This window comes from Pristis pectinata, chromosome 17 (genome assembly GCF_009764475.1).
Source record: "Pristis pectinata isolate sPriPec2 chromosome 17, sPriPec2.1.pri, whole genome shotgun sequence".
NCBI lineage: Eukaryota > Metazoa > Chordata > Chondrichthyes > Rhinopristiformes > Pristidae > Pristis > Pristis pectinata.
Window position 1 is genome coordinate 24,077,821 of NC_067421.1, and position 16,100 is coordinate 24,093,920.

Consider the following 16,100-nt stretch of genomic DNA (forward strand, 5'->3'; position numbering starts at 1 on the left):
TATAGAGCAAGTGATGTATTAAACAATTTGGTTACAATGAAAATTTGCTGCAAGTCATTTGATGGCATCTATTCAACTGACAAATCCACTGATTCATAAGGATTACTAGCATAATCGTTACTCATTTTTCCTACATTTTTTGAAAATCTCATAGGCTGGAATATGTAGCTCCAATCATGTCCAGCTTGTGGCCAGATCTCTGTGCTGTTGAAGTCCAGAGTGTTCCTTCACACCTCTGACTAGCACTTTGCATGTATCCTGTCATTCATCACAGGATACCCAACTTATTAATGTGTTACTATGGTCACAGTGTTTCTACAGCTGGTCAAATTAAATGTCTGGTGAATGGTGACTCCCTTCACCCACCCCCTCCCCAGAATAATCACAGAGGGAGATTCAACAAGGATGATGTTGTGGAATGTTAAGGCAAAATGGTTCAGCGCTCCAACTGCAGATGGTTGTTGCCTGGTATTCATGTGTAACTCTTGCTCCTTATGAGCCAATGCCTGAATTTTGTCAAGTTCTTTATTTCCTTCTAGTCTCAGACCAGGAAAAGTCAAGGCACAGTTTATATCAGCTCTTCATCTCTCACAGCTGACTTACTCGGTCGAAGAACTGGTAGAGAACAATGTTGATCCACCCAGGAAAGCGTTGACTTGCATAAATCATCTACACTTGTGCTTGTAACCATGGTATTAAAAGAGTCAAACAAAGGTTTAATGATTATGCTAAACTGATTAGTGAGTTAAGGGTCACAATTTTTAATTTCATTAAACAATATGGCTATTTAAAACTCATAACCTCATTCAAGGAAGAAGGAAATTGTATTTCTATAGTACAATTGCACTAGCCTGAAGATTCTTGCAATCAGCCATATATTACAAGCAAATCTGTAGAACTTAGCTGAATGCCGACATCAACGTGGCTGAGGCTGAGTCTGAAATAAAGTAGTGTGCCAAAGAGCATATCTAAAGTAACATCAGATTGTCTACAACTAGGAATCTTGTACTTCCAGCTTTCAGTCTTGTGAAGGAAAGACACTTCTTTCAATATTCAAAAACTTTTAAGGTGTTTTGTAGGGTTGTGCATTTAAAAGGAGAGCTTCTTTTGAAGAGCCGTTTAAAATTCACAAATGGCTAGAAAGACATAATGATCATTAATTTGATCCAAAGGTGTGAGTAATTTTAGATGCCCTGTTTCCAGTGGGGAGTTTTGAAAACCACTGTAAAACGTTATGGAAATTAATTTGTCCTGGATGAAACTTATGGTCAAAATTTTTCATTCTTTTATTATGATTTGCCCAATTTTGGATGATTGACAACTCAATGGAAACTCTACCCCATGAAACAAAAAATCTGTTAACTTGCAGCATTAAAAAGGATACAATCCAGAACTTCCAGTTCTGAAGTGTTCTTGATTTGACATACTCATCGAACATTTCCCGCATGTGATCAAATCGCTGCTGTGTTATTGGGACACCAGTAGCAGGAAGCTGCTGTTGACAGATACTGAAAAACATCACAAATGACTACCAATTATTGGGTTAAATAAGACGATGACCATAACCAATTTCTATTGCAAAACATATACAGTCTAATGTAAGTACCCATCAGTTCAGTAATATTTATTGAGTAAGTAACTGAGCAAGATAAACCAGGAAAACCCTGATCTGGATCTTCAGTTGGACATTGATAGGGGTGAAGAGTAGGCTTTAATCTCAATATACGAATCCACAAGATCAGTCTGGTTTCCACTCACTTACTATTATAATATCACCTCTTTGGAGTACACCTGCATACTTCAGCTGAACTTGAGAGGTACCAAAGGAGCCAACACATTATGAGCTGATAGGACAGAAAACAGACAGTCACCAACACACAGAGTACCAGAGAGGTTAGGTTAAGCTAGCTATATGCAACAGGCTTTTTAACTGCTTCTTCCAAACCTCTGGACAAGAGTTCAAGTTTACCAAAGCTTACAGTTAAATCTCATAGTGTAAAGAGAGAATGGGTGGGATTGGGCTGGATTGTGCTAGACACAGCCGCCATCTTGCATTTGCCAGCAGTTGCACTGGTCTTTGCAGAACAAAAACAGGCCCTTCAGCTTACATGTCCATGTGACATCAAGTATCTATCTGTACTCTTCCTAATTACCAGCACCTGGCCTAATCTTCTATGCCTTGGTGATTCAAGTGCTCATCTACACTTAAATAGTGTCCACCCACTCACGCAGTGCATTCCAGATTCCAACCACCCTCTGCGCAAAAAAAATTCTTCCTCAGGTCCCCTCAAATCTTTTACACTTTACCTTCAACCTTTTGGAAACAAAATTAGAAAAGAATCATAAAATCATAGAAATGTTACAACACTGAAGGAAGCTCACGTACAAGGACTTTGGAGAGGAAACGAAGACTGAAGATGAAGTAGCAGTTTATAGAATGGAAGTCTTCTTTTTGAGGAGGGTTAATAACAGTATCTTTCAAGGAGAGAGAAACAATAACAAATTGACAGAAAGCTATTAACAATATCAGCCAACATGGGGTAGTAAAGGAAGTTGGCAGTGAACAGTTCAGTGGGATACGGGTCAGGATTATTCATGTCTAAAATAGCAGAGGAATTAGAGAAAGAAGCAAGTTCAGGACTAGGAATGAAAGTAGAATGAAAGTTTGGACTTGTGGGCTAGGGAAAGCTGCAGGGTGGTTGACTAGATGGTGATAAATGAGCACCCTGCCCTTGTAGTAGACAGGGTAGAGAGTTTAATGAAGAGTTGGAGATAAAGAATCCAGTAAATATCTTTGGTTCCCAAGATGATCTGAAATAGTGAGCAGTTTTGATTGATGAGAGCAAGGTAGATAGGCACACCCAAAATGTATTAAAATATGCAGAACAATATATCCAACTTAAAAGTAATTACAGGAATATTGTAATTCATCTCAACTCCATTTTAACCTGGTTTTTGAAAGAAAGTAGTTGGTGAAATGCATATTACAATATGTCATATTATAATCATTTTCTGTGGAGTAGTAATTGAGAAAGTAATCTTCAAAACCATGATTTAGAATTGCACTAGTATGATAAAAGATTTTTTAAATGAATAAACCATCAATGTTTACTCACCTGATTGAAACATTAAGCTCTTCAATTTCTTCCCTGAGACGTTTTGCTTCATCCTGCAGCTGTGCCCTCTCCTGTTGCAGTTTTGCTATGTATTCCACCGTTTTCTGCAGGGTGACTGCATTGCTAATCTACACAAGAGTTTCCAGTGAAAATACAAGCTAAATTAATATCAATCCTGGGAACTGTCTCCGAGTTATTTTTACCCAATCAGAATCTCTTTACTTTCAGTGTTCTTCTCCTTCCCAGTCTAACATAATGCTAGGAAATAAGACTAACTTGCATTTTAAAAAACATCTTTGTTACCTTTATTCTAATAACAAGAGCTGGAAATTCCATCACAATTACAAGTGCTAAGATGCTGCTCTGTGTGATGCACCTGTGTGTCCTAATGCAGATGGTGTATGGTTTTTGCATACACACCATGTGTAAGTGCAACACCTTTGCCATGTGCATGTGTAAAGCTTGTCCACCTGCTGAACCTAACCAACACTGATTGATGTCTTAAAAACAAAGGGACCACTAAATCCAACCAAGCCTGAAAGACAATGAGCAACTCAGGCTGAACAGGAATCGTATTGGAGGCAGACCTCAAAAACTTTGTGGAAAGATGGAGTCACACAGGAGCTTTGATGCAATGGAGCCCCAGGAAGCACGCTGAGATGAACTGCCAATGGGAGCAGGTAGCCAAAAAGATAAATGTCCAAAATAATGCTCCAAGGACTGTGACTCAGTAGCAGATAAGGTTTATTGTCATTACATTGGCAAAGTCAAAGGGCCTTATTTGACAATATAAGAGCTTAACACAAACGCATACAATACTTTCCCTCTCCATCTCTCTCTCTCTCACACACACACACACATACACACACACACACACACACACACACCTACCTTGTACCTTACATCAGGAGCAGTAGGCCATTTGGGCACTTGTACTTGCTCTGCCATTTGATCTTTTTAGCCATTAGCCTCTGTGCCCAGAGGATCATGCAGTTGGAAGAAAGTGTGCTAGTAATCATGGGCTCCACTGCTACAGAATTAGTGGCCAGTGGTAGATTGGAGATCAATGAGGGTTTTACCTTGTGCCTTCCCTCAATGGTCTTCAATCCACCACAAGTCTGATCAGAGATAATCAATGCCACCATACAATCATTCCAGTCTCTTCTGCCTAATACCATCCAGTTGGTTTCATTGTTAATGTTGGCTGATAAGCCTAAGATTCAGGGGAGGAAGACATAACATTATCATACATTATTCTGTCATACATCTGCCCAGATCCCTATACTTTGCATACAATGGCATACAACGAATCACCAGCTATAAGTGCTGCCAGGCTAGGGTGGAAAGGACAGCTAGTCTGCCAATTTTGTTGACAGTAAAGTCACAAATCAGTACCGCCCCAGGCTTCAACAATGCACTTCAGACAGAGACTGGTGAGAACGCACATGGACACACCTGGCAATTTGTCTGCCCTGCCAATGTTCTGTATGAGATGCCAAATAGCGTGGGATGTCCTGGTCCAACCGTTACCTAGCTCTTTACACGGACCCTGGAACACATCCTTTAATGCAGGAACGTGGGACCCAGTTTATAATTAACATTTGTAGTTCCAACCACAGTGTGGCGTCTGATCACATATGTGGAAGAAATTAAAATCCTAGAGAGACACAGCACAGAAACAAGCCCTTCAGCCCACTGAGTCTGCACCAACCCATCAAGCACCCACCTTTACACCAATCCTAACCCTACCCACTCTATTCTCCCCGCATTCCCATCAGATCTCCCCGAGACTCCACCACCATCCACAAACCAAGGGCAATTTACAACAATCAATTACCCTACAACCCTCCTTATTTTTGGGATGTGGAAGGAAACTGGAGCACCCAGAGAAAACCCACACAGTCACAGGGAGAATATGCAAACTCCACACAGACCAAAGGTCAGGATTGAACTGAGGCAGCAGCTCCACCACTGTGCCACCCTCACTTTTGGCTTTTGCTGTCCTACAAATTACTGTAGAAACTAACACCAATGCTATCCAAGCTCAACTTGCCACCATTTGTGGGACATGATGGTGTTGCCATGTCCCTGGATGATGTTATTTTTGGTATTTAGTAAAGGAAGATGTCAGTACTGGCAAGGCCAGTGTTTATTGCTCATCTCTATTTACCCTTGAGGAAGCAGCAGTAAGCTGCTATCTTGAGTCACTGCAGTCTGAGGAAGGCACACACTTTGTGCCTTTGGAGAGTGAGCTCCAGCATTCTGATTCAGTAACAAAGGAAGAACAGCAATATATTTCCTGGTTTTGGGCGGGGGTGGTGACCTGGAGGACAGCATTCCCATACACTTGCTACCCTTCTTCTTGCTGATGGAGACTGTGATTTTGGGAGGTGCTGTTGAAGAAGGGTGGTATTGTTGGTGGTGCAGTAATCAAGTTACTGGACTAGTAACCCAGAAACCTGGACTAACAACAGAGATCAGAGTTCAGTAATGGAACTTAAATCCAATTTAATGAACTGGAATTGTGTGTGGCACTGCAGTTGGTGCTGTTGCCTCAGAGCTTCAGGCTTATGGCTTCCTTCTGTGTCATAATAAGTATGCAAAGAAGCCTTGCCAAGTTGTGGCAATGCATTTTGTATGTGGCACACACTACAGCCACAGTATATTAGTGGGGAAGGGAGTGAATGTTTAGGACAGTGGATGGGATGCCAGTCAAATGGGCTACTTGTCCTGGATGATGAAGCGTTGAGTGTTGGTAGAGCTGCACTCATCCAGAGAAATAGAAAGTTATTTCATCACACTCCTCGTAGATCACGATTAAGCTCTGGAGTGTCAGGAGTGAATCAATGTGGGATACCTAGTCTCTGACCTGCTATGGGCCAAAGATACGGGCCAAATGCAGGTAAATGGGACTTACCTCAGGAAGACACCTTGGTCGGCATAGATGAGTTGGGCTGAAGGACCCGTTTCCATGCTGTTATAACTATGATAAGGGACACCCCAATTTCTGAGAGGTAACACTCCTGTTCCTGAGAGGGGACACCCCTACCTCTCAGCTACTAAAGATGATTAGAACAGGGCTTTGAAGGAGTGAAAGTACTTCTGTAATCTATTCTCCAGTGGAATCCAAGGCCAGCTGATGCCCAACACAGGCAAGTGGCATAAATCTGGTACTCTCTCTCAGGATGACAACATTGAATAGAAATACAAAGTCAAGACAACAGGAATGCAGAGGATGATTAGTCAACATATGTACCACCTTAATACTGAGTGGATTTACAACGTTAGCCATGCTAATTCGTTTGGTTCTGACTTCCATGCATTCTATGGAAGGGGATATTGAGATTGTCAGTGGCAGAGGAATGACAGCACAGGAACAGTGCCAGTATAGGAATTTAGGTTAGTATTTCTTCTTCAAAGTTTAAAGGGGGTGACATGGTTGGAAAGTCAATACTTGTTATCAACACTTGGAACTGAAGGTGGTGCCGAGACCCCTTCTTAGCCCACTTGCCATACTTAGATCGTGATCACTAAAACAGCTAAAATACAAGTGACTCCAAAATAGTGAATGGGTGAGCAGAAAAAGGCACAGTATATTTCCAAGTGAGAATGTTGTGTGATTTGAAATCCAGCTTCTGATCAATGCTGACTCCGAAGACATTTTGGAACATATTGTGGGAGCGAGGGGAGTTGCGAGGTGACTGAATGGCTAACAGTAATAGGTAATAGCATTGTCAGGGAAATGGTGAGACTTCCTCTTGATCAGATGGACTTTTCTAGGAATAGCAGGGCATGATGATAACTTGCCAATAAATATCCAAGTACACTATGACTCCACACAGGGTGACAGCATCATGCTGATTTTGAGCATAGTTTGCTTTTTTTGCTTATGCCAGAGAAAGTGGAAGTGGGATCCTTCAATGAACCAAAGATCTGTAAAGAATATCCCCTCAGCTTGGACTGAGAAGGCCTGTCTTTGTCACCATCTGACACCAGCCTCCTCCTCTCTCCACTCCATGCCCTCATGATGGCCAGATTATGTAGCATGCAGGCAAACACAGTTACACAGGAGTACTGCAGGCACCCCCCCCCCCCCCCCCACCAGGTGATTTGGCCAGCAGAATCTCAAGGATCCTGATGGCACTCTGCATTAAGTTCCTTGTGACCCCATAGCAATGATTGTAATTGTGCTCTCCAGCATGAGGAGCAAATAATAATGCAGCAAAAATAAAGGATAAAGGGGAGAGCACTTATTCTAAAGTCTTTAGTCCACCTGGGGAGTCAGCTGAAGTATTCGTGGCCAAGTAAGAGGGAATTACACACGATGTATCGGCAAACTGATATGTCATGTGAAATTCTGTTACTTGGCTGTGAATGATCACCTACCATTTGTACATATTGCGGTTCATAAAGAAATCCAGTTTCATAAAATGTAGAGCAACATATGGGAAGCCCACATTTGGGCAAATCTGGATGCCTGTTCTGTGTGAGGAGAAAACAGATTCCTCTCTGAGTAGATAGCCTCAGTCATTTCCTATGTACAGTGCTGCATTGCACATTGGAAATATCATTCCACCTGCTGGAATGCCAGGAACGGAACATATTTTGCTGACAGTGATCTTCACCACCAGAGGCTGCAGAAATTGACAGATCTCTGCCACTACTGCTTTGGAAGATGGCCTCTGGAGGTACTTATAACAGGAGATGGGAATGTGGCTCCTGGAAGATAAGAATCTTAAGAATGTTGGTGGTGTGGGTGGAGGTGGTGGGAGAAGAAGTTGGGATTGGTGGTCAGCCACTCTAAACTAGAAACCTCCAAGGATTCCTCTGATAAATAATTCTTGCCTTTAGGCTCTCTCTCCCTAATTCTGGATGTGCTGGAGACTCCATCCTAAGCATCAAATGAAAGTGATATTAAACTCAGCCCTCACCTGGAGGTGACTGATGATCCCCTTAAATAACACAAGTGTAATGCACAATGAGTGTTAAATACATTGTTGTAATTCAATTTTGCAGGACAACCAATGGTTGTGATTGATGTCACCTGTGTGCATTCTATATTGTCCTTGCTTAGGAACATGGTGCACATACATGGAAATGATTAAATTTACATTGTGTACTATGTGATTCATCTTATGTTTGAAATCAAAATTTAAAAACAAAAACTGGGCTAGACAAGATCCACTATTTTGATTATTCACCACAGATTCTACCTCAGTCATGTAGTTCTTGATCATTATCCAGTTACATTTTCATAACTGGGTAGGTGTTACCTATAGGCCAAATTCAGCCTGTATAATTCTTCTGATTGCATAACTCTAAATCAAACTCTCAAATTGTATGGCTTAGAAAGGATCCTTCCTGCTTTATGTAAAACCCAAAAAGAATAGCATTTTGCACTAATTAAAGCAGTTTCCCAAGCTGCATTGCTTAAAGAAACTTAAAGAACTTCAACTTTTATAATCCCAGGTAAACAAAAGAAAACAAGAAAGAGATGTTAACCAATTAGACCAAACCAGGAAGAGCAAAGCAGTAAGTAGGATCAGCATTTTTACCACATTGCTAAGTTTGAGTCCCCACTTTGGATTCCTAGCATGGGAATTGGAATTCTTAGCACAAGCAGAAAGCAGCGTTCAGTGCTTGTGATTTCTAGATGTACACTCGGTGGTTTTGCCATGTGCATCTAGTTCCAAACTTCAAGATTCAGAGAACTGCCATAATTAACAATTCTCTGCCATAACCCAAAGGAGGATCAACTGGCAAAATATTGCAGCTCCTGTGCTATCAAAATAGATCCAGACTTAATCAGTACTAAAACTTTTAACAGACACAAACTGTCTTTTAATTCATAATTTCTCATCCATTGAACCAAAAGAGATCGGTGACCTGAATATTAACTGTTTTCCTCTCTCACAAGAAATTCTCTGATTTTCAGAACATTTCTGGCCATTTGTTTTTGTCTAGCTCCTGAGAAACACTTGAAGAACTTGTCAACCAACTTACCGGCTTTATGTTAGACTGACATTTTAACGTGGTCACCAGGTTATGAAGAGTATCAAAACCCATTTTGATGTTAAATCTTCTTTTCTGTTCTGCTGAAATATGGGTCATTCTTCGATTCTATTGTAAAATAAAGCAATATTACTTTACTAAAACTATAATATAATAACCAATGTTCATTAGATTAAAACAGTAGTAAGATGTGAAAAAAATGGGAAAATCTGCCTTCTTCACAGCATACCTGCAACTTGACAAGGTTTCTTTACAGCACCTCCCAAACCCAAAACTATTATGTACAGTCTGGTTGCCACATAGAGGAAGGATGTGGAAACAATAGGGAAAGTGCAGAAGAGATTCACCAGGATGTTGCCTGGGATGGAGGGCTGTGGATATAAGGCTGGGTTTATTCTCACTGAAAACTAGGACGCTGAGGGGTGACCTTATAGTGGCTTATAACATTACAAGGGGCATAGATAGGACTGATAGTCAAATCCAGGGTAGGGGAGTCAAGAACTAGAGGGTACAGATTTAAGGTGAGAGGGGAGAAATTTAAAGGAGATCTGAGGGGTAAGTCTTTCCACGCAGAGGGTGGTGAATATCTGGAATGAGCTGCCAGAGGAAGTGGAGGAGGCAGATACAATTACAGCACTTAAAAGGTGTTTGGACAGGTACTTGGATAGGAAAGGTGCAGAGGGATAGTGACCTAAAGCAGGCAAATGAAATTAGTGTAGATTGGCAACGCAGGGTAGGCCAAAAGGGCCCATTTCTGTGCTGTATGATACTACCATCCAGAAAGACATGGATACAAGGCAGCTGAGAGCACCACCATGTTCCCCTCTAAATCACACAACAACCTGACTTGGAAATACATTTCTCTTCCTTTGATGTCACTGGGTCATATCCCTGTAACTCCCTAACAACACCGTGGACTGCAGCAGTTCAAAACACCTCATCATTGTTATTTCAAGAACATTAAGGGATGGGTTATAAATGCCTTGCCTTGCCCGGGGAGCTCACATTCCATGAGTGAATAAACAAAAAGAAATACTTTCATGCCCAATATATTTTCTGGGCCATTAATTTGGGAGTTTTATTCTTGTATATCCATTTCTTGACATTCAGACATCCAAGATAGCTGATGTAAAGTGCATACTTATAATGGGCATCTATAGTTTTCTGATGGGGGGGGGCTTTACATAGAAACAAGACAATATTAAAATGAAGTGGATCTTGGTCATTACCTATTTTTTTCTCTCATTGATTAAGTTTACTCCAGATATTTAAGTCTCTGATGGATTACTGTGCTAATTGTTATTTACTCTTTGCACTTATATTAAACCCAAGCCACTGAGTTTCTCAATACAATCCTCCACCTCTCCACCCTAACAGCAAAGCAATTAGACAAAGATTACCAGTGGAATACCAACTAGATCAGTATTTCAAGACAGAGATAAGCAAAATGTAATTAGCTGGAAAATTATTGAAAAGAGAATCCTCCTGAAGAATGCAGACAGAATAGCACATTTAATGATTGATTTGCTACACACACACACACACACACACACACACACACACACACACACACAATGATTGAGTTGAATACTTTTCAGAAACATAACAAATAAAGCACATTAGTGACACTACATGAAAAGGCATCATCAGGTTAATCTAAAGCTGGTGCCATCAGTCCTGTTAACCAGCTAAAATGGCTGCTAAATCCTGGCAGTCTGCCAAATGACAAAGAAGAATTTCCTTCTTGGGTATCAAGTCTGAGGCAAATTAAATACAGATCAACTCCTTCAATGCAGCATAAAATTATGACCCATTATTGTTTAAAAATGTTTCAGTTCCCTTCTAAATACAGTCACATACTTAGGGTCAGTGACATGCAGCAGCACCGAGGATTACAGCCTTTAGTATCTTGCATACTACTAACTTCATTTTGGAATGTTATTTCCTGATTTACATTTCTGCTGCAACAACCATTGGAATCTATACTGTTCTGGCAATAAGCAGGGCCAGAAAAACTAGAAGCTGATAGCACATTCATTTGGGTTTGCGGCTCACTAACTCTCATTGTCTCTGCTCTGTGCAGTATGTGCAGGAAGGAGAAAGAGAAGTACAAGTAAAGATCAGAAAATTAGTTGTATGTTCTTAACAGTGCACCAATAGGACAGAAAGAAATTCCTAGAAACCATTTTCAACTTCATAGTTAAATTTTAATTACAGCCTTCAGATTATTTCCTGAACACGAGTGTTCCTAGAACAGACCTGTAGTGGTGAAAAGACAGGAAGCTGAGGCTGTCTGAACTCAGACATGGATAAATTAACAGTTTCTCTTTCACATCCAGTAAACCATTAACACAGCAGCATCTGGAGGTCTGCAGGCAGATCTATAACACTGCCCCAGAAATCAGGTAAGTACATGTAAATTGACAAAGGAAGACTTATGGCTCAGACTTGAAAAAAAACTACTTGAAAAATTATCACAAGAATATTTGGAAAATCTATTTTTACCTTAAGTACTACAACTGGCTGCTCTGGTTTAGATTTTGCAGAACTGTTTATGGGAGACTGTGGGCTGGGAATTCTTTCTGATGAAGCTGGTGACCCTTGGCCCGAATTCTGTCGCTCTCGATCTGATTAAAAAAAATTAAAACTTAATGTGAATATTATTTGAATACACTGTTACAACAAAATAACATACTAACAACTGTACAGTTTCCATTAATTCATGAAAATAATTAATGATGTTAACTACCTAGCACATAGATTCAATTGATGTCTAAGTTAGGGATAAATAATTCAAGGAAGTGATAATTTACTAAAGCTCTATCATAATAGTTAAATTGTGGGACAATATGCTACTTCTAAGGGACAGTTAACATTAGAAAAGAAAATCCCTTATGCATACTAACAATAGTTATAAATTAAGCATATTCAGCTCTTTCAAAATCTCGATACTCATACTAAAAATAAAATATATGATTACCAACTTATGCCAGCCTACTCCTAAACTATGTGGCAGGCCACACTGATGTCTCTGTGGAAACAGAACTCCTTATGCAAGTCCATCCTTTACACATTACTTCTATGTGTTCGAAGACTATTGAACCATGGGGAAGGGAAAGCAGAGGCAGATTTTGACCATTGCCTTTATTAAAATTCACAAGTGTACCTTATCATAGATGCTCACGTGTTATAATCTGGAACAGGAACCCTGACAGTATTCCAAGTGATGGATATCTCCCCTCATATCACAGGTCACTGGGACCACTTGTAAACCCTCACTGATAGCTGTTAGCTCAATATTGCTAGGGTTTAACCTTGTAAACCTCTTGGCTGCCAAAGTTTAGTATCGCTCCGGATAATTGATGTAGGCAATGCATCATAAGGGTGCTCACAATCATGGTTTAATAAAGAAAGAACACATATGAATATTGGAAATGTACCAGGGGGAAAAAATCCATCAGCCAATCTACTGGACACCAAATGATCTTCATCAACCTTAAAACTGTATAAAGAGTATGCATAGAATTAGGAAGAATACGGAGAATGCAAAATCATACACGAAGTAAACATGCAACTGTGATGTTTGATAAATTAATGAATAATGGAATATTTCTTAAAATCCAACTGAATGTCTACTTTCCCCTTAAACTATATCACTGCAAAGACTGAAACATTCAAAACCAAATTCAGATAGCTGCTTACTTGTAGGTGTGGGTGAAGGTGCCTGCCTGTTTGTTGGAGGTGTAATTTGTTCCGTTTTGGGCTGTAATCGTACTGTACTCGGGACCACATTTGAAGCAAACAAATGTGACATGGCTGATTTAACATGCTGCGAAGTCTGCCGTGATGTGCTCATCACTCCTGGTTGTTGTGCAGGGCCAACTAAAATACTGCCATGGAAATCTGTTACACCTGAGGCCTACAATAAGACATTTAAAAAAAAGATGCTGAAAAAAATATATAAAATACAATAATATTCCTTTAAAAAATTAGAAAAGTTGAAATATTTAAAGAAAGGCGTTCCATAGACGGATTTCTGATCTGTATCCAATTGTTACAGGCACTGTAACAATTAACAATATCCTGTTGTAATTAAGTTATTCATAAATATTCACAATATATTCATATAATCAACTATGCAACACTACCTAATTATTATTGCATCTGGATTCAACAATTATTATCCATTAGTTAATCCTACATTTTGATATATGTAACAGACACAGTAAAACTCCAGTAATTTGTTATCCAATCATTTTGAAATTCTGACTATTTGGCATCTGGCTCACCAGGTGCTGATTCCTGTGCTCCCACTTGTCAGGCCCCTGGTTTCCATGCTCCCACTGACTGGGATGTTCTTTTACCATGCTCTCTTTAAACTTACCTGGTCCTATTCACTGTGCTCCCTTGAAACTTACTTGGTTCTATAAGTCATGCTCCCTTGAAACTTACCGGGACCATGATTTCTGCAATCCAATTAAACTTACCAGGTTCACTGGAAAAAATTATAGTTCTATTATGTAGAATCTAAAATATAGTGAATTAAATATACGTTGGAGTATAAACAGAATAACATCCAATAGTCCAGAAAATCTGCTCGTTCGGCACTAAAGTCCCGAGCGTGCTGGATTAATGGAGTTTTACTGTACCTTTTGTCCCATGCAAACTCACACTTTATTGCCATTTGACTAGAGCCTGTTTTCAAATCAAAAGGTACTGGTACCTTCATTGGATGCTGAATGGAAACAGGAGGAAAACTGATACGTAAAAGGTCTTCCTGTCAGTCGACATCTGTAAAGAGAACAGATGACTGTGTGTGTCAGATGTAAGCCCTTCATCAGAACAATTCTGACAAAGGGTTTATACATGAAACTTCAACACATTTGTTCATTCTTCAGGGGCTGATTGATTCAAATGCATCCAGCATTTGTCTTTCAGATTTTCTGCATCTGCAATGTATGCTATTTGTTTAAAAGAACTATAATAGTTTGAACAGTATAATTCAATTGATAAAGATCAAACAAGACAAAGAGTAAAATATTCAAGATGGGATATAGGATGAAATGGAAAATAGGGGCAAAGGACTGGTATTCAAACACACTTATTCAAATAAAGATGATAAATATTGAAATTTAGCATTATTATTCTACAAATAAATAATGTCTATCTTAGCACTGTGGTATGCAAGCTGGCAACTCAAATCAAGCAGGATAATTATTTCTCTTTTATTATGATTTATTTTGAATGGATTATAAGGTATGAAAATTTTCATTCAGAGAGACATGGGCAGAATGTAACCTTGGCTTAGAAGGCAAAATGCAGCAGCATAGAACTAAGAAACATCAATGGGCCATTTAGCCTTGAATCTATTCTGCTATTCAATTAGATCTTGATTAATCTGAACCTTAACTTCATTTACCCACCCTTGATCTCCTGCATGACTGGTAAGAAAGAAGTTCCTGATTTCCCCATTTACCTGTTGGAAGTGAAGTGGAAGAAATGGAGGGATTTAAGTTGCTAGTTCTTAGTGGAGAAAAGAATTTCTTCTCACAAGTATAATCCTGGAAGAATGGTAAATTTTGGAAAAGTGCAAGTCATAATAAGTACTTAATATAGTCCAGAATGAATTGGTGGTGAATGGCCAATACATTCAGATCTATGCCCCTTTAATTTGGTTCAATGATGAGCCAAGAAAGGGATCAGAGCAAGATAATTTTTCGGGGTGGGGGGGGTGGGGGTTGGAAAACAAGGCATCAAAAGATCAAGCTGTAATGTTTGAACAAAATTGGCTCTATTGTGATATGTACAGGCCAAAGGCAAGACCGTTATAAACATAAAATGACCAGGAAACTGATTATTTTCCCCTCAGTTGAAGCTAACAATAGAGCAACAATGGAGAAGTAAAGGATGTGTGAATAACGAAATAAATAAAAAAATCATTTCGATTTTGCTGTGTCTGTAATAAATTTTGAGGGATTAAGCCAAATGATCACAGTACAGTATAGGGAATGACTGTGACAATTTGTAGAAAAACTTACACAGTGAGAGAAGTTTAAGGATGAAAACAAATTCTGAGAATAGGGGACTAAACAAGAAGATCCAGTAACTGAGAATAATGTGTTCTTCAAAGTGAGGCTTAAAAAGACAAATTATGAGGAAACTCAGCCTTATGTTCAGATGCAGTAAACAATAAGAATCTTGAAGGATTAATTACAATAAGCTAAAATATTTTCCATTAGCTTCTAATGGTTTCCTGTTCAACAGCTTCTTGACATTTAAGACCCACTTTCAAAACTATTATAAAAAGAGATCATGTGTGTGATTTCACTAACATCTCGATACATCTTTCATAAAACAGCATGCTCGGCTGCTTGGGTGTGGGGTAGTGAGGAGGAGGAGGAAAGACAAAGTTGGAAAAACAAGGAGGAGAAAAATGTGAAAACGGCCAAGGCAAATACGACAGAAGCCAAAATCTTCAGCCATTTATCAACATCCACCTTTTGAAGTCCTGTTGATTTCTGCGTGCACTTCTATTTTAACAGCTATTATTTGTTCTTACGTCAGAAGTGGTATTATGATCTCCCAGCCTATTAAACAAATATAGCTAAAAGTCATACTATTTCTTATACTTACAATGAACAGGTCCAAAGGAGATTTATTAATAATATATTAAAATCACATACTTTGTAATACTTATTGGTACCCATTAAGTTGTCAGAGCACCTTCTTTTAATGGAATTTGACTCATGGTATTGTATCTATTGTTCAATATCACAACTAGAATTATATGGGATTGTACAGTTTACACACACAATTTTTTTTCCCCAACAGCCCAATGGAGATTTGAGTTACCACAAGATAGGATGAGGCATGGCATAAATCAGAGAGCTGCTTTATTCCACAAAAAGGTGAAGGTGCAGAAATTACAATTACTTCCATCCAAATCTATTAACACATCAATGATAGATTTAC

At 39.3% G+C, this 16,100-nt stretch overlaps 1 protein-coding gene across 3 annotated transcripts in view; it reads right to left on the reverse strand.

Annotated features, from left to right (window-relative positions):
- Positions 1 to 16,100, reverse strand: part of mlxip (MLX interacting protein) — a 75,466-nt gene that overhangs the window by 9,510 nt on the left and 49,856 nt on the right. Inside the window, exons 11-16 of one of the 3 annotated variants that reach the window (XM_052031751.1) lie at positions 12,831 to 13,047; positions 11,634 to 11,755; positions 9,120 to 9,236; positions 3,117 to 3,244; positions 1,385 to 1,508; positions 604 to 733 (exon numbers count right to left, since the gene is read on the reverse strand). In XM_052031751.1, coding sequence (XP_051887711.1) covers positions 604 to 733; positions 1,385 to 1,508; positions 3,117 to 3,244; positions 9,120 to 9,236; positions 11,634 to 11,755; positions 12,831 to 13,047 — 838 coding nt within the window. Of the gene's footprint in view, positions 1 to 603; positions 734 to 1,384; positions 1,509 to 3,116; positions 3,245 to 9,119; positions 9,237 to 11,633; positions 11,756 to 12,830; positions 13,048 to 16,100 lie in introns of those variants that run through there. The other 2 variants (XM_052031752.1, XM_052031753.1) reach the window with 2 other exon arrangements.